This window comes from Bos indicus, chromosome 23 (genome assembly GCF_029378745.1).
Source record: "Bos indicus isolate NIAB-ARS_2022 breed Sahiwal x Tharparkar chromosome 23, NIAB-ARS_B.indTharparkar_mat_pri_1.0, whole genome shotgun sequence".
Lineage (NCBI taxonomy): Eukaryota > Metazoa > Chordata > Mammalia > Artiodactyla > Bovidae > Bos > Bos indicus.
Genome location: NC_091782.1, coordinates 14296465 through 14315772, shown reverse-complemented (window position 1 = coordinate 14315772; position 19308 = coordinate 14296465). Strand labels below are relative to the sequence as shown.

Here is a 19308-nt window from a genome sequence, read left to right as displayed (position 1 = left end):
AAAGTAGGGAAAACCACTAGACCATTCAGATATGACCTAAATCAAATCCCTTATGACTATACAGTGGAAGTGAGAAATAGATTCAAGGGACTAGATCTGATAAACAGAGTGCCTGAAGAATGACGGATGGAGGTTTGCAACATTGTACCGGAGATGGTGACCACACCATTCCCCCAAAAGAAATGCAGCAAGGCAAGGTGGTTGTCTGAGGAGGCCTTACAAATAGCTGAGAAAAGAAGAGAAGCAAAAGGCAAAGGAGAAAAGGAAAGCTATACCCATCTGAATGCAGAGTTTCAAAGGATAGTAAGGAGAGATAAGAAAGCCTTCGTAAGCGAACAATGCAAAGAAATAGAGGAAAACAACAGAATGGGAAAGACTAGAGATCTCTTCGAGAAAATTAGAGAAACCAAGGGGACATTTCATGCAAAGTTGGGCAAAAGGACAGAAACAGCAAGGACCTAACAGAAGGAGAAGAGATTAAGAAGAGGTGGCAAGAATACACAGAAGAACTATACAAAAAAGGTCTTAATGACCTGGATAACCACGATGATGTGATCACTCACCTAGAGTCAGACATCTTTGAGTGTGAGGTCAAGTGGCCCTTAGGAAGCATCACTACAAACAAAGCTAGTGGAGGTGTTGAAATTTCAGCTGAGCTATTTCAAATCCTAAAAGATGATGCTGTGAAAGTGCTGCACTCAACATGCCAGCAAATTTAGAAAGCTCAGCAGTGGCCATAGGACTGGAAAAGGTCAGTTTTCATTCCAATCCCAAGGAAAGGCAATGTCAAAGAATGTTCAAACTATTGCACAGTTGCAATCATTTCACATGCTAGCAAGGTAATGCTCAAAATCCTTCAAGCTAGTCTTCCATAGTATGTGAACCAAGAAGTTCCAGATGTTCAAAGTGGGTTTAGAAAAGGCAGACGAACCAGAAATCAAATTGCCAACATCTATTGGATCATAGAAAAAGCAAAAGAATTCAAGAAAAACATCTACTTCTGCTTCATTGACTATGCTAACGCCTTTGACAGTGTGGATCACAATCAACTGTGGAAAACTCTTAAAAAGATGGAAATATCAGACCACCTTAACTGCCTCCTAAGACATTTGCATGCAGGTCAAGGAATAACAGAACTGAACATCAAACAACAGACTGGTTCCAAATTGGGAAAGGAGTACCTCAAGGTGCTTATTTAACTTATATGCAGAGTACATCATGAGAAATGCCGGGCTGGATGAAGCACAAGCTGGAATTAAGATTGCTGGAAGAAATATCAATAACCTCAGATATGCAGATGACACCACCCTTATGGCAGAAAGTGAAGAGGAACTAAAGAGCCTCTTGATGAAAGTGAAAGAGGAGAGTGAAAAAGTTGGCTTAAAATTCAACATTCAAAAAACTAAGATCATGATATCTGGTCCCATCACTTTATGGCAAATGACAGGGAAAGAATGGAAATAGTGGCAGATTTTATTTTCTTGGGCTCCAAAACCACTGTGGACAGTTACTGCAGCCATGAAACTAAAAGATGCCTGCTTCTTGGAAGGAAAGCTATGAAAAACCTGAAGTGAAAGTGAACGTCGCTCAGTCGTGTCCTACCCTTTGAGAAGCCACGGACCATACAGTCCATGGAATTCTCCGGGCCAGAATACTGGAGTAGGTGGCCTTTCCCTTCTCCAGGGGATCTTTCCAACCCAGGGATTAAACCCAGACAACATTAAAAAGCTAAGATATCACTTTGCCAACAAAGGTCCATATCGTCAAAGTTATGGTTTTTCCAGTAGACCTGTATGGATGTGAGAGTTGGACCATAAAGAAGGCTGAGCGCCAAAGAATTGATGCTTTGGAACTGTGGTGTTGGAGAAGACTCTTGAGAGTTCCTTGGACAGAAAGGAGAGCAAACCAGTCAATCTCAAAGGAAATCAACCCTGAACACTCATTGGAAGGACTGATGCTGAAGCTGAAGCTCCAATACTTTGGCCCCCTGATGTGAAGAGCCGACTCATTGGAAAAGACCCTGATGCTGGGAAAGACTGAGGGCAGGAGGAGGAGGGTGACCGAGGACATTTTGTCTAACTGAAAAACATTAAAACATTTCTCTAATTGAAACTAGAATGGAGGATGCAGGGTGAGGGGAAATGCTTGAATTATCTACACTCCTTGTGTAATCATAGAGCTGGACAACAGAATGTTAGAAATGGGAAAAATCTTGAAAGATCACTTCCTTCTGCCTTGAAACACACAGATGGGGAAACAGAGGCCCCCAAAGGGATAAAACTGGACCGACCTTACGTAGCTAACTGATGTCACAACAAGTCTAAAGCCCAGGCCTCCTGACTCTCTATGAAGTGCTCTAATACACTATGATTGGATTTTAAGAGATCGTCACAATTTTTTTATAGACATGCCACTGTGAACTTCATGGCCCTAGCAGTGGAGATTTTTTTTGTTTGTTTTAATCCAAATATGAGTCACATTAAGTGCAAGTACACTTTGGCTGCATGACTGGCCCAGACTCCTTTTCTTCTTTTTAGCACTTGGATAATGGCCACTAAAAACACAGACTGCCGTCTTGACCGTATGGAAAATACCCCCAAACGTCTATTCGTGATAAGCATGGTGGAAAAGTTGAACCATCATTACTAGGAAAAGAACCATAAAATTTACTGTTTGTGAATTGGGCATTAAATATCAGAGTTAAAGCACTGTTTGTATTAGAGTGTGATAAGGTCTAGCAAACCCAACAATTCCCAGATAAGAATGTATGAAATCAGCTTCAGTGACATGAAAATTGTAATTTACAATCAATCCAGAGGCCACAGTGGAACTTAGTAAAAAACAACCACCCACAAAGCATTTATTCTGATTTTAACTTCTCAGGGTGTGGGGGCAGAGAAACACCAGTGTCCCTCTGCACTGCCTCTCTGTTGGGCAGTGTTATACCTGGTAAAGTGGCGGCAACAGGGAACCTGCGGGTAAACACGCCCAGTATTTCCTGGGGGGAGCACCCAATTTCCCTCCATCTTTCCCTTTGGGCAGGGCAGGCAAAGATGAGGTCAAGCTCTGCTGGCCGCTGGGCACAGTTGAACCCTGACTCCTGGTTCAAACCAGTTGATTTATTTTGTCCTCACTCCAACTTCAGGAAAAGAAGAAATGTCGGAAAGAGTTCAAGGAGCCCCTTTATCTCTCCGTGAAATCAAGAGTGAATCAAGTACATTAAAATTACACAGCCTGGGCTTCCCTGGTGGTCCAGAGATTAAGAATGTGCCTGCCAATGCAGGGGACACAGGTTCAATCCCTGGTCCGGAAGATTCCACAGGCCACAGGGCAACTAAGCCAGAGCGCCACAACTATGGAGCCCGTGCTCCGTCACAATGAGAGAAGCCCACGCCCCACAACTCCAATAGCTCCCACTCGCCACAACTAGAAAAAGCCTGTGTTCAGCAACGAAGATCCAGTGCGGCCAAAAACAAACAAATTACTGATTTATTTTTATTTGTATTTAATTGTATTTACTAATTAAAAATTATATAGCTTTCAAATACAGAACAAAATCCAAACATAGAACAAAGGGGTAACAAATGAAAAAACAAAACCGGGAACCCATGGAGACACTGCTGGGTAGCCACACAGTACAAGCAAATCAGAAACAACCTGAAGACGACAGCCGAGCCCTATGACTCATCTTCCAAACACCATGGGCACCACTGTCCCCAGTGGGGACGAGGGTCCAAACATACTTGCATCCAAGGCAGGCAACATGGGGTGTGACTCCTAGATTCACCATTTAGGAAGGACCTTAACCTCTCTGAGTCTCAATTTCCTCATTTTCCAGATGGTGATAAATCCTACCCTGAAAGGCGGTTATTAGTATTACATGAGATGGTATACATAATATTGCCTAACCTCTCTGAGTCTCAATTCCCTCACTTTGCAGATGGTGATAAATCCTACCCTGAAAGGTGATTGCTAGCATTACATGAGATGGTACAGAGAACAGCAGCATAGGCAACTTTCAAGATCCAGTTCCTATCAGAGCAATTCGCTTGCTCATCCCACAAACATGTATTGAGCTCTGGCAATGCTGCAGCTGCTGCTGTGACAAGCGGAGACCCAGCAGTTTCCAAAGGACAGAGTCATCGCCCCAGAGAATCTTACACTCTAGGGGCCGAGGTTGGGGCTGGGGGCAGGAAGATGCTTTAAATACATACGCAAATATGCGCATCCCGTGCCAGGTGGGGGAAAAATTGCCATGAAGGAAAATGGAAGCGTGGTGAGGACACCAGACCGTGGAGCAGGGGGGCAAACATAACATCGCTAGCATCTTCTGAAAGTGCACACGGTTCCCAGAAGTTACCTGCACGGTGGAGTGCAGAAACGCTACGGTGTACAGCATTGGCTTCCACATGGGTAAGTTACTGATGTCCAGGAGGTCTTGATTAATCCCCGCAAATGTTCTTTTCAGACCTGCGCGAACGCCTTGGGGTGGCTCATTAGTGAATTTGAGAGAAGTCTGTCATAAAAAACAAATAGTGAAAAAAAAAAAAGGGTAAATAGTACTTTTGTTTCTATGAATTACTGCGAAGGATAAAATAGAAATGACAATACATCAGACAACAATATGCTTGTGGTACATAAAAAGGCACCATGTAAACTAGTCACATTGATCAGAGCTAAAACCCAATAAATTAATACCGAGTCTCATAACTCTCTTGTGGGGATATTTACTATATAACCTTGATGATTATAGTCAAGGTTTTGACGATCATGGCATTAAGATTTTACAATGCAGACTTGACCAAAAGAAGCCTGTTACGTTTGCCATCTTTCAGTAATGACAGAAGTGTCATCTTCATTTGTATAAGTCTCAAGGCAAAGACACTCATCTCATAGTAACAAACCTGAAGCAATGTAATGGGAAACCGGATGTGCGGCTCGGTGGTTATCCACACTCGGAAAGTATCATCGATGGTTTCTGTGATGGTCAAAGTCTCCAGCAATTCTTCCATGAATTCTAGGCCAAGGTGACAATTCTGCAGTAACACCCAGCCACCCTGTATTGAAAAATGACCTCGTGTTAATTCCTCATAACTTTTTTGCTATGATTTTAATAAAACAAAGTGTACATACAAATATTTTTTAAACTTTTGCTCGGGGCATGTGAATACTCTGTTTTAAGCACATATATGTTAATGGAAACAAAGTGTACATACAAATATTTTTTAAACTTTTGCTCGGGGCATGTGAATACTCTGTTTTAAGCACATATGTTAATGGAATTATTATATGTCAATACAAACGTTTTTTCCCCTGCTTCTGGTAAAGCTGGTTACTTGGAATCAAGAGGTTTCAAAATGAATGTTACTCTGTCACCCCTGGTTCAGAAAGGAACAGAAATTAAAACGAAGTCAGACTTTATTAAGTACAGTGTGTGCACCATCTAATGGTCGGAACGGGTATTTTGGAATTTGCAACTTGTCCGGCCTAAGGTAAATCAGAAGGGACTCACGCCAAAGCCAAGCCATCCACTGTCACAAAGAGATGCACATGACCTCATGAAAGTTGGAGGAGTTGACGAAAATTCATCAACAATCAAGTTAGGAAGAAAAGAGAGAATTTTAATAAAGCCAAACTGAGGATTATAGCCTGGGAGATAGACCCAGAGGCTCTGACTGTCCCACCTATTAGAAGTCAAAGGCACAGTCATAGGCATTTTCAAGACAAAGGATCATACATCAAAATGACATGCTGACATTTCACATGAAGTTCACCAAAGATTCACAGTCCACGTAAGCATATACAAAGACAGCAACAAGTCACCATGCTAATCTGTAAGAAGCTACATTGTTAGTGTCAAAGAAATGGGGAAAAATAAACCTGATCTTTGCACTGGAGCAGGCATTCCCACCTCTGAGGAGGCCTGGCTGATGCATAATGCAGACACACTGCACAGGGCAGGCAGGAGGCCCAAACGAGCAGCCAGAGCCGATTTTACGCTACAGTTTTCTTCTCCTGCCTTGAAACACAAATTTTACTTCACCAGAGGCAATACATTTGGTGACATTTGCTACCAGTATTCTTGCCTGGAAAATCCTATCTACAGAGGCTACAGTCCATGGGGTCGCAGAGTTGGACACAACTGAGTGACTGAGCATGCCTGCTACCATAATACTAAATCTTTTTCAACATTTTATTTCTTTTTAATGGAAGGATAATCACTTTACAACATTGTGTTGGCCTCTGCCATACATCAACATGTACCAGCCACAGGTATACATATGTCCCCTCCCTCTGGAACCTCCCTCCCGCCTCCTACCCCAACACTAAATCTTATTCTTTGTCATCACTCCTCCCAGATGTTCCTGAAACCACAAAGTTTATTAAGCACTATCTAAATATTGATAAAACCTTCACAATATGTCACATAACCATCACAGTTCTATAAGAACATAGTTTACTAGCCAGCTGATGCTTTGATATACTTTATGCAACAAGATCGAATAAATACAGCTACAAGTTATTGAGCTCAGTATACATATGGTAAGGCATATATATTATGCCTTAAACTGCAAGAGAAAATACAACTCAGATTGGCTTAAATAGCAAAGGGGACTTTTTGGTCTAGACAACCAGATCGTCAAGAAGATGAACTTCATGGTCAGAACTCTGGGTCCTTGTGGACCCAGTTACTCTCTGATTCCCTGCTCTGAATTCCACAATGTCAGCTTTATCCTAAATCTTTCAAGTGACAATGTGGCTGTACCTGTTCACGCTTTTTGTTGGTATTATTGTTGTTATCTGTTTTGTTTTTGCCTATGCCTCATGGCATGTGGGATCTTAGTTCCCCAACCAGGGATCGAACGCACACCCCCTGCATTGGAAGTTCGGAATCTTAACCATTAGACAGCCAGGGAAGTTCTGTTTGTTTGATTTTTATACTGCAAATATTATCAATATTTATCCCACCTTGAGACACAGAACACAGAAGTTATAAAAAAAACTAATATTCCAAAGAAAGTTAATGTGAATGTTGTATTCAAATTTAAAAGCTTCTCACTCGTGGAAACTAAAGAAATTATTTAAGGCCCAAAGTCAAACAGTCAGATCATTCAACAGAGTGAATCATTTTATCTGAGTAAAAATAACTATATATAATTGCTTTGGTATATATAAATTAAATACCATATATTATTGAATTTAATTAACTGATAAAGATTAAGGCTTAGGGCACTTGAGAATTAATGGTTAGTCTGAAAACTTGATGACCCAAGCAGAGTTTTAGCCCATTAACCCTCTATAGTCATTAATTCCCAGGGAAAAGTTGCTAGGGACATTATGAGATCAAAAGCTTAAAAATAAACCAAGACTTTATTTTATTTTTATAAATGGTGCAATTTCTTATTGCTGCTGAAACTGCGATCAACCAAGCTTTTCTAGAAAATTAATGTCCTGTGTATTTATTAGGTGTGATGAAAAATATTTCTCAACATTCCATCCAGCTTGCAATTTTCAGTAAAAACTGTTATCAATATTTAAACATAACACCCTCAAATATTTCTTATTTGCCTGAAACTATCCATTAATGAAAAATGAAAGGCTCACTTTAACCGAAAATTGAAATTTGACTATCTCAATCTGTCACTTCTTAAGCACTATCTATTAATATTGATCATGACATTCCAAGACTGCTAGAGCTGCATTCTTTATGAACCAGAAAGTGTGTCTGCCAAATTACCAAAAAATATTTAGTGAAAATAAAAATGGAGCACATGCTCTAGAAAATGGAACAAGTATTTTGTGGGGATGTCAGGAGCCAACTAGCTGGAGGTTCAAAATCCTTAAGTAACCAACGTGTACTCTATATGCGTGAATCAAAATGGAAAATTGAGCATCACAGGAAGAACACTCTACCCATCATAGGGGTGGTGCTAGGTGGACCAGATGGCCAGAGGAATCATATCAAGAAAGCTGCATGAAGAGTAGTTTCCATTGCTACATACCTGCTGCATTGACATCTGAATCAGCTTTCGAGCATGTACTTCTTGTCCTTGCCCCATTGAGATAGTTCTGCATTCTGTAATACAGAAGGATTACTATGATCAAACGTAAATTTTATAACAGGATTGGGATGAAAAATTAATTTCTGAGTTGTCATAGCCTCCCTCCCTCTATGGCTTCTAAGGAAAGTCTGTTATGCAAATAAGTCTGGCTTTTGGTTGTGTTGATGAGAGAAAGGAGTGGAGCAGACTGGAGGCACTACATGGAAAGGGAAGGACAAAGAGAGAAAGACAAAAGGCACGAGGCAGAGCTTTTAAAGAGTTCTGGGGTCTTTGGGGATAATGAGGAGACAGACTGACGGGGAGAGGCAGCTGCAATGCTATCACAGGTATTTAGAAGGAAAGAGGATTTTTTAGTTTTGCTCTATGTTTTGATTAGAATAATTTTTTGGTGTTTCAGCAGATGTTTCAGTAAAGATTGGATACCAATCTTTTTATTCTTTTATGATGTCAAGCTTGCAGTGTTCTGTCTGTCCGGGTTTTGTTTGCCTATTTGTCCATTTTCTGAGATGGAACTCGTAGCAATTCATCCCCATGACGACTATATTCAGGGGTAACTGCTCCTCAGGATCAAATCCTCTTGGAACTGAGAAAAAGGAGCCTTAAGAAAAAGTGGAAACCACTCCAAGATTAGAGATGTGATTATAATTCAGCAGAATATACAGTATTGAGGCTCATTAGTGAATTTGATGTCCCAGGTGGAGAACCACACTTGTGCCTGTCATGTGAATTCACTAAACTGTAGAAGGAAAAGAAGAAGTAAAACTCTCACTATTTGCAGATGACATGATCCTCTACATAGAAAACCCTAAAGACTCCACCAGAAAATTACTAGAACTAATCAATGATTATAGTAAAGTTGCAGGATATAAAATCAACACACAGAAATCCCTTGCATTCCTATACACTAATAATGAGAAAACAGAAAGAGAAATTAAGGAAACAATTCCATTCACCATTGCAACGGAAAGAATAAAATACTTAGGAATATATCTACCTAAAGAAACTAAAGACCTATATATAGAAAACTATAAAACACTGGTGAAAGAAATCAAAGAGGACACTAATAGATGGAGAAATATACCATGTTCATGGATTGGAAGAATCAATATAGTGAAAATGAGTATACTACCCAAAGCAATTTATAGATTCAATGCAATCCCTATCAAGCTACCAACGGTATTCCTCACAGAGCTAGAACAAATCATTTCACAATTTGTATGGAAACCTCGAATAGCCAAAGCTATCTTGAGAAAGAAGAATGGAACTGGAGGAATCAACCTACCTGACTTCAGGCTGTATTACAAAGCCACAGTTATCAAGACAGTATGGTACTGGCACAAAGACAGAAATATTGATCAGTGGAACAAAATAGAAAGCCCAGAGATAAATCCACACACATATGGACACCTTATCTTTGACAAAGGAGGCAAGAATATACAATGGATTAAAGAAGAAAAAAAAGAAGTCTCTGAATCATACTTGGGAAACTGAAATTAGAAATTAACTTTGAAGTAAGCTTTTGTGGACCCAGGTCTTCTTTAATTTTAAAGGCATGATCTCTAGATCTCTAGGGGCACAGAGAAAGGAAGTCAGTGTATACGCTGTGAAGCAATGCATGCTTTTGACTTACTCTATTGGAGTGATCTGAATCCTCAGAAAAATGGGCAGCTGTGATTGGGCAAACAATGAGGCTGATTTGGAAACTGCTGGTAGAAGCTACAGAGAATGAGAGAAATTCATAGGCTGGAGACAGAAGTATGTCAGGAACCAGGGAAGAAGCTGCCAGGGCACACCACTTAAAATACAGCACCATGGGGTTAATGGCCAGAGATTCCGTGAGTGCTGGTAGGGTGCAGCATTAGAATTATTTGTGGACTCAGGGTCACAGGGTGAAACTCAGCAGTTTGTGCCTGAGAGGACTGACAGAGCACTGCTTGAAGAACTAGGAACTGCAATTGTCCATAAGTCACTGAACATAGCTGGATTCTCCCAACAAAGCCCTCATGAATCTCTCCTGCTCAAGGGGAACTAGGCACTGTTCCCAGAGCATCTGAGAAGAACCCACAAACCCTATAAAAGAAGAAAGGAAAGGTGGAACTCGATTGGGAGGAGCCTCTGAATTGTACAAAGAGACACTGAGTCTCTCTTGTTTTGGAAGAACCCACAAGTGTTAGGTAGGTCAATGGAGGAAGGTGTGATATGGACAATAAGTATTAACACATGAGCGTGAGCCATAATCTATCTCCTCTGCCTTCCAACTCTTCTGAGATACACCGTTTAAAAGGAAGAACTTGTTTTTGTTCAGGGGTAGCCTGAGTTTCTTGTCTTGACCTGGGTAAGAGGTCAAGAAGATACTTAAAGGCATCCCTTCAAAACAAACCCAGAGTCTGAATGTGACCCCTTCTGGATGTCTACACTCTCATTCCCCTGGTCCATCACCTCATGCCTGTATTCTTGCAGGAGGCTACTCACTGGTGACCTCTCTGCCACTCTTTTCCCTACTAGCTATTCTTCCCGCAGCAGACAGAGGGATTTGATTGAATCCTGAATCAGATTATGTCCACCCTCTGCTCAGAAACATCTGACAGCTTCTCATTTCATTCTGTGCAAAATCCAGAATCCAATTCAAATTCTGACCTCTATGACCCTACACAAATGGGTCCCATTGCTCCCGCAATCTACACACACACACACACTTTTTAGGATCCCACCACAATTCACTCACTCTTCTCCAACTGTGCGGGCCCCCTCCCTCATGTCATCATCAAACTGAGGTGCTTTTACTTCTTTTCCAGTGTGAATACCATTTATTTCTTCTTTTGGTCTGACTAAAACTTCCACTACAGTGCTGAGTAGAAGTGCAAGTAGACATTCTTCTCTTGTTCCTGATGTTTTGGGAAAAATATCCCATCTTTCAGCATTAAGTATGATGTTAGCTGTGGGTTTCTGTAGGTGTCCCTCATCAGGTTGAAGAAGTTCCCTTTTATTCTTAGTTTGTTGAGGGCTTTCATCATGAAAGAATGTTGGATTTTTTTCAATGCTTTTTCTGCAACTATTGAGATAACTGTTTGATTTTTGTTCTTTATTCTATTAATATGGGGTATTACATTGATTAATTTTCATATGTTGAACCAACCTTGCATTCTTGGGGTAAATCCACTTGGTCATGGTGTATAATTCATTTTGCATGGCACTCAATTCAGTAGCATTTTGTTGAGAACTTTTGCTTTTATATTCAGCAGGATATTGGTTTCCTTCTACTGTCTTTGTCTAGATTTGGTATCAGAGTAATATGGTCTCATAGAATGAGTTGGGAAGTAATCTCTCCTCTTTTATTTTTTGGAAAGAACTGGTGTTATTCATTAAACATTCGGTAGAATGTGAAGGCATCTAGTCCTGGATTTCCTACAAATCAATCCTTTTACTTCTTAAAGCTCTATTCGGGTTTTCTATTTCTTCCTTAGTCAGTTTCAGCAGTTTTCTCTTTCTGATAATTTGCCCATTTCATCTAGGTTATCTATCTAATTTGTTGTTATAATTGTTCATAGTATTCTGTATGATCTTTTCTATTTTTTCAAGTCAATAGCGATGTCCCCTGATAAAAGAAATGTTCACATATTGAGATATGGGAAAGTCATTCTGACTTATACGTGAGTTTATTTGAACTTTATGCTAACTAAAACAGCCTGTTTGTGGCCTATCAAACATACATTGTACATCGGCTCTAACTGTCAGAGAAAAGGGTACATTGACCAGAATTAAAGAATGTGTTAAAAATAAAAATTTCATAAATTCTTCCCTTCCTGAGATGCCAGTGCCAGTACTTCTTCAGTGATGAGGCTCCCTTCCCAGGTGTCAAGGTACACTGACTTGCTATGTACTTGCTAACCTGCTTTTCTTGAAACCTTGAAGGAATGTGTCCTGACTTGTTTGATGTTCTTTGTTCTGACAAGATATGAAACTATGCTGAAACCCATGCTTCTCTGGAGCAGATCCTCTCACTTATCTGAGAGCTGCCAGTCCTCAGTTTGGCGCAAATAAAACTTTTCTATTCCTATTATATAGTTTGTTCATTGATTATTTTCATTGACATCCCTCTTTCACTCCTGATTTTAGTTATCTTAAGTCTTCTCTCCTTTATTCTTGGTCGGTTAGGACAAAAGTTTGTCCATTTTGTTGATCTTTTCAAAGAAGATACACTTGGTTGATTGATTCTCTGTTGTTTTTTAATCCTCTCTTGCATTTTTTTTCACTCAGATATTTATTATTTCCTTCCTTTTGATTGCTTCGGGTTTAGTTTGCTCTTCTTTCCTTGGTTTCTTAAAGTGGAAGTTATTGATCTGCAATCTTTCTTCATTTTTAAAATAGGTTGATAAATATTTGATAAATTTCTGAATAGTCTGGAAAAACTAGATTGATTGACACTGGAATAGTGAGGAAGCTTTGCACTTGAGGAAGTTCAAAAGACAAAGACCAGTGAGAGAAGAGGCAGCGCAGGCTGAATTTCCAGAGAGAGTAGGGAAGGCTGCCAGGACATCATGATGCGGACTGCCGTGAGGAGGCAGGTTGCAGAGGATGTTGCAGGAATCATTTTTGCATGTATTGCAGCATAATTGTCCTTTGGTGGTATGGGATGTTTTGGTTTTCTGGTTTGTGGACTTTTTTTTTTTTTTTCCTTTTTTTGCTGCTTGGTTACATTTGAAAGACCTTTAGTAAGATTTCAACTGCTTTTCTATTTCTTTCCAAAATTGGACTTGAGTGTCTTTCACATCTCCTCTTTCTTTTTAAAAATTTTTTAAAAATCAGATTAAATGATATATGTTTATAGTGAAAGCTTTGTAAAATACAGGAGACTACAAAGAAGAAAACAAAAATCACCAATATCCTTCCAGAGAGATCTACATTCTAATCTTCTCAGTGCACAATCCACAATCACTTACCCTCATTTCAAAATTCAAAGCACTCTGAAAACTGACAGCTTTGCCACAAAATCACTTTGGTGGTAAAAGCTGACCTGAATGGATATGAGCCTATTTATTTATCCCTATCTTTATAAATATTAATACTTTCATCTGCAATGTATTATATAATACATGAAATATTACTTTTCTAAAAGCTGGACAATTCTAATTTCTGCAGTGCATCTGACTGCAAGGGCTTTAAATAAGAGATTACAGACCTATCCATATTAAAAATTATATATATATGTATAACATATACATGTCATTTTATATATCTACTTCTTAAGTATGTTGTATTTTATTGTCATTAAACATTACTGATAAACAGTTTTTAATGGTAGCACAATGTTCCATCATATTAATGCATTCTTGCCAAGTTAGCCACTATCCTTTTGTATATTTCAGACATTTCTAATTTTTTAATATTAAAAATAGCACTAGACTTAACATCCTTATAAATGAATCTTAATGTGCATCTCTCAGTTTGTTTTTATGATAAATTTGTATGTGTAGAATAGTTGGGAAAAAGCACTCAAACATTTTAAAGATTCATGGTGTATATGAAAAAGGACTGCCAGTGTCTCCAGCTGAAATAGAATGTTGCAATTCCCAACCCACACTTCTACCTTTTCTTTGGAAACTGGGCAGGGCCCTGTGGAGCCCTCCCAGGTACAAAAATCTTTCCTTGTCCCCCATTTCTTGTCTGTAAGAAAAAGGCTTCAGTCTTCCAGACCTTCCCTGAGATCCAAAGGGCAAATTCAAAGTTACTGATTAGGGAAGTGAGGAAATGCAGAAGCAAAAGAAAAGCGGTCTGGAACACTTCGTGCAGGACTTCCCTAGTGGTCCAGTGGCTAAGAATCTGCCTGCTAACGCTGGGGACATGGATTCCATCCCTGATCTGGGAAGATCCCTATGCTGCAGGGCAGCTAAGCCTGTAGCGCCACAACTACCGAGCCTGTGTGCTGCGACTGCCGAAGTCTGCACACCCTAGAGTCCATGCTCTGCAACAAGAGAAGCCACGACGAAAAGCCAGTGCATTGTGACTAGAGAGTAACCCCCACTCGCCACAACTAGAGAAAGCCCATGTACAGCAACAAAGATCCAGAGCAGCCAAAAATAACTAAATTTTTTAAAAAAGAAACCATAGCCCAGAGATAAAGAGTCGGATTTCCTCCTAAAGGGATATACCTAACAATATATCTTTGGGGTTTTCTTACAGGAATTATTGCCCCCCCCCTAAGCAGAGGATGGTGACTTCAGGCCGAGAACATGGTTCCTGGAGCACCACCCTGTTACCTCACCACCAACCAATCAGAAGAAAGTCCTACACTGCAGCCCTCACTCCAAATTTTGCCTTTAAAAACTCTTCCCTGAAAACCACCAGGAAGTTTGGGTCTTTTGAGAATAAGCCACCCACACTCCTTGTTTTGTCCTTGCAGTTAACCTTTCTCTGCTCCAAACTCTGACCTTTCAGTTGGCTTGGCCTCACTGTGCATCATGAGCTTGGATTCAACCGCAATTTGTGTTTTAATTTTATTTGTGCCGCTTTTGACATACCAAAGTTTGAAAACTTCATCCAAACCTCTTTTCCTCTGGTTTTGGATTCTGGTATTATGATTAAGGAAATCTTAGCCACGCCAGTAGTATCAGTGTATTTTTTCATAGTTTAAACCTTTTAAAACCTTAATCAACCTAGAATGTACTTTAGAGTTTAATCTGAGGTAAAATTCTTGCTTTCTTCCAAAGTTAATCTGCTATGGCAACACTGTTTATTGACTAACCCGTTTTTCTTCCACTGATTTGAAATGTGAATCTCATCACAGGCTAAGCTATTGTATACACTAGCATCTAATTTGGGGCCTTTCATTTTGCTCTATTGATCTGTTTATCTACTCTGAGCCAGTTCCTCACTGATTAAGTTATTGCAATTTGATAAAGTTTAGAAATCTGATTGGGCTTGTTCTCCACATTATTCTTTTTCCTTTTCAAGCTGTCTTGGCTATTGTTGTCTATTTATTACTCTAGATGATTTAAGACCCCTCTACTATCCAATTAGGGGGAAAATGATGTTGGAATTTCAATTAGACTTGCACTCAATTTATAGATTAATTTAGAGACTATTGACATCTTTACAATACTGAATCTTTATAATGGGGATGTGGTTTAACTCTCTATTTGATCTACCCTACTTTCAAGTCTTTAAGAAAGTTTTATAGTCTTCTTCTAATAGGTATTCTAAAGATTATTCCTCAGTTTTATTTTTATTGAGATACTGAATGGGATTTTTACATTTTAGAAGAATGTTTCATTGATTTTTTAAATATATTTATTTTTGTGACCAGCTACCTTACTAAAATATCCTGTTAAATCTAATAGCTTTTCAGTTGATTCATTTGTGTTCTTTAGTTAGACAATTACACGATCTGAGAATAACGATGGCTCTTGTCCCTCTTTTCCAGTAGTTATATCTTTTATTTATGATTCTTACAAAACATTAGCTATATCCTCCACAGTAATACTAAATGAGAGTGGTGATAGCAGACATCTTTATCTTGTTCCTGACTTTAATGGGCATCATGTCTCTAGTTGTTCACCAGAAAGCATGAAGCTGTTTGAAGTTCATATTCACTATCATATTGATACAATATTCTTCTGTTCCCATTTTTAAGAGCCAAATACAAATGCTGAATTTTTATAAAATGCCTTTTTAGCAATCATCAGGGTAATAACAGCCTAAGGAAAAAGTCTTTCACTTGTTGTGATGAGATTTCTTAATACTGTGTCTTTCTCAGATTTGCCCATGCATCCTACTTGATCAAGGCATGTTGCTGTTTTTTGCATATTTTATATTATGCTAAATTCTTTCTGCTTGCACTTATATTAAGGTCCTTACATTTATATTAATAAGTAGGATCAATCTGTGGTTTTCTTTCTTTGATATAGTGACTATCTCGGTCTGCTTTACATATCAAGATAATGTTATTCCCTTAAAATACAGAGGAAAATGCATCTTATTTTCCTACATTGTGAAATGGGACATAGCAAAGTTTTAAAGGACCTACCAAAAAAATCATTTAAGCTTAGTGTCTTTGCTGAGGTAATAATTTTAAAACTTCTAATTTTCCTCATCTTAATTATCGGTCCATTCAGGCTTTTCAATTTTTTCCAAGAAATTTTTGTAAATTTATATTTTTCTACAAACATCCATTTTAATGAGATTTTTAAACTTTTTTTTTACTATAACTATCTTATTACTTTTTTTATCTGTATTACTTTATTTTACTCATTTTCTCATTCCTATTTTTGTTTGCTTGCATGTTCAGTCACTTCAGTTGTGTCTGACTCTTTGTGACCCCATGGACTGTAGCCCACCAGGCTTCTCTGTCCATGGGATTCTCCCAGCAAGAATACTGGAGTGGGCTGCCATGCTCTCCTCCAGGGGATCTTTCCGATCCAGGGATTGTACTCTCCTCTCCTGTGTCTCCTGCACTGCAGGCAGATTCTTCACCACTGAGCCACCAGGGAAGCCCCATTTTTATTTGTAGGTTTATATTTTATTTGTCCTCTTTCATTCATGTTTGGATTCTATTTTCAAATCTATTCTTCTCTCCTTCACCCAAGCTCCTAGTAGGATTTTTCTCATGCTAAACCCATCTGTTTTCTCCTTCTTTCCCAGGTACCCAATGCTTTTGTGCAGAATTTATCTTCTCTGAATTTCTCAACACAGAGCCTGACAGGTTCCATAGTGAGAAGTTTTCCTTCCTTTTTTTTTTTTTTCTATGAAAACCTATTTGATCTGGTCCCATCCCTCAAGTTGCTGTCAGGTAACTTGCTAATTCATCCACTAAATCCACTGAGATGGCTGGATGGCATCACCAACTTGTTGGACATGGGTTTAGGTGGACTCCGGGAGTTGGTGATGGACAGGGAGGCCTGGCGTGCTGCGGTTCGTGGGGTCGCAAAGAGTCGGACACGGCTGAGCGACTGAACTGAACTGAACTGACTGAAAGGCACTGGGGAGGATGAGAGAAAGGCCACTGACAAGGGATCTGGGAGGCCTGAGACTAAGTCCTGAATTATCTAGTTCTCTGGCCTTATCTCCAGACCTTAGTTTCCTCAGCTGTAATACAAGGCACTTGAATTCCAGGATTTTTCAGAATTTTGTGAACCTTGAGCATTTTATGATTATCCATCACCCAAATAAAACATCTCTAGTTGAGACTAGAGTAATATGTCATTCATCTACATAATAGTTTCATTTTACAGCTATCTGGGGAGTTTTTAATCCCAATTAGTGAACAGAATGATGCTTCCTAACATTCCTAAACATTCCTTTGCTCTAAAAAAAATGAGCAATGAGTTCTTTATAAACAACATTGGATCCTTCAGTGTTAAAATTAAATCTAATGTGTTTCCTAACAAAGTAATCAATAGAAGGTTAAACAATTGCTGGAAAAACTAAAGAAATATCAAGAAATGGAATCACCAAATTGCCAAGCAAAGCAGTATGATAGTATGTAATAATACTAGGTGACAGCACTGTTTTGGTCGTATGTATTTATCTAAAGTTATAATCTCTCCCAAAGGAAACCTTGAATTATTTTATTTCTGTTCTTACACCAATGTCCTAGACAACAGCATTGTTTTGAGGTAAATTTGAAATGGTAACTTCAGTGGGAACTGCCCCTCTTCTGGGAAGAGTATCCCCTTCTAAGAAATGCCCTCAACTCTAGGCTCCATGTATGTGGTTCTTGCTATGAACCCATTTACACGGCAACCGTTCATTGACTGGTCCAGAAAGGAGCACACGACCAAAGCAAAACCAAGGAGCTTCTTCCTTGGGTATCTGGACCTGGGACCAAGGGAGTAAGAGGACTTTGCCTGGGTGAAACCAAATGCGGCCATCCCAGGTGCAAAAGCCCCTCTGTGGTCCCATTTCTTGTTCGTAGAAAAAGCTTTAGTCTCTTAGGCCTTCCCCGGGTTCCAAAAAGCAGACTCAAGCACTTACTAATGAGAAACAAAGGAAGAGCAGTGGAGCAAGAAAAGTAACGACAGCTTCAACAACAATGCTAACTTCTCAGGACTTCCCCAGCGGTCCAGTGGTTGAGGCTCTGGGCTTCCACTGCAGGGGGCATGGGTTCCATCTCTGGTTGGGGAACTAAGATCCCACATGTACATGATAAAGCCAAAAAACAAAACAATCTTAGTTCTTCCTCAAGGAATATATATAACAGTCTGATGAATATCTTTGAGTTGTTAGGAACACGCTAAGACCCTTGCCCAGATGGAGGGTGTGTGACTACATGTAGTCCACAAGTATGGAGACTATACTGCCTGGAACCAAAAGGCTGATGATTAAGATTCCTGAACCACTACCCTTTTACTTCACTATCAACCAATCAGAAGAAAGTCATGCCCCCTGCAATTTCACTCCAAATGCGGTTTTTAAACATCCTTTCCTCGAAATCTGTTGAGCATGAACTGCCCATTCTGCAGATGATATGGCACCTGCAATAAACACTGAGGGCTTTCCAGGTCGTGCTAGTGGTAAGGAACCCGACTGACAATGCAGAAGATGGAAGAGACGCAGCTTCAATCCCTGAGTTGGGAAGATCCCCTAAAGGAGGGCATGACAACCCACTCCAGTATTCTTGCCTGGAGAATTCTATGGACAGAAGAGCCTGGCAGGTTACAGTCCATGGGGTTGCAAAGAGTCGGACAGGGTCACATAGACTTGGACACAACTGAAGCGACTTAGCACACATGCATGCATGCATAAACACTGTACTTTCCTTCACCACAACTTGGGTCAGTAAATTGGCTTTACTACCCGGCAGGCAGGTGGAGTCACTTAGTAACACTAGTAGTGCTGAACTTACTGAACATGTAAGTATTGAAGCCCATTAGCCACTGGAATCCATGAATTCTGTTGTATGGAGACTGCTTTGTAGCAAGACAAAAAAGGAATCTATATGCAGAGAGGACATTGAAGCAACTGGACAAAAATCCACGGAGAAGTAGATCTCAGAGGGATTTTCAAAGCTTTGAGAGAAGCACCACTCTAAGGCTGATACAGATGACTCCATGCTTCAGTGAATACTGGAACAAAATGGCCACCTTTAAAGGTGGTTAACGAGACTTTCTAGTCATTATGTATGAATGTGAGAGTTGGACCATAAAGAAGGCTGAATGCTGAAGAATTGACACTTTTGAGCTATGGTGTTGGAGAAGACTCTTGAGAGTCCCTTGGACTGCAAGGAGATCCAACCAGTTAATCCTAAAGG

General features: G+C 39.7%; 1 protein-coding gene across 4 annotated transcripts in view; it reads right to left on the bottom strand.

Annotated features, from left to right (window-relative positions):
• The window catches only part of DNAH8 (dynein axonemal heavy chain 8), a 320679-nt gene that overhangs the window by 64839 nt on the left and 236532 nt on the right, over positions 1 to 19308 (bottom strand). For all 4 annotated transcript variants that reach the window (XM_070777905.1, XM_070777908.1, XM_070777907.1 and 1 more), the window contains 3 exons: positions 8004 to 8077; positions 4905 to 5057; positions 4361 to 4516 (listed from right to left, as the gene is read on the bottom strand). In XM_070777905.1, coding sequence (XP_070634006.1) covers positions 4361 to 4516; positions 4905 to 5057; positions 8004 to 8077 — 383 coding nt within the window. The remainder of the gene's footprint in view (positions 1 to 4360; positions 4517 to 4904; positions 5058 to 8003; positions 8078 to 19308) is intronic.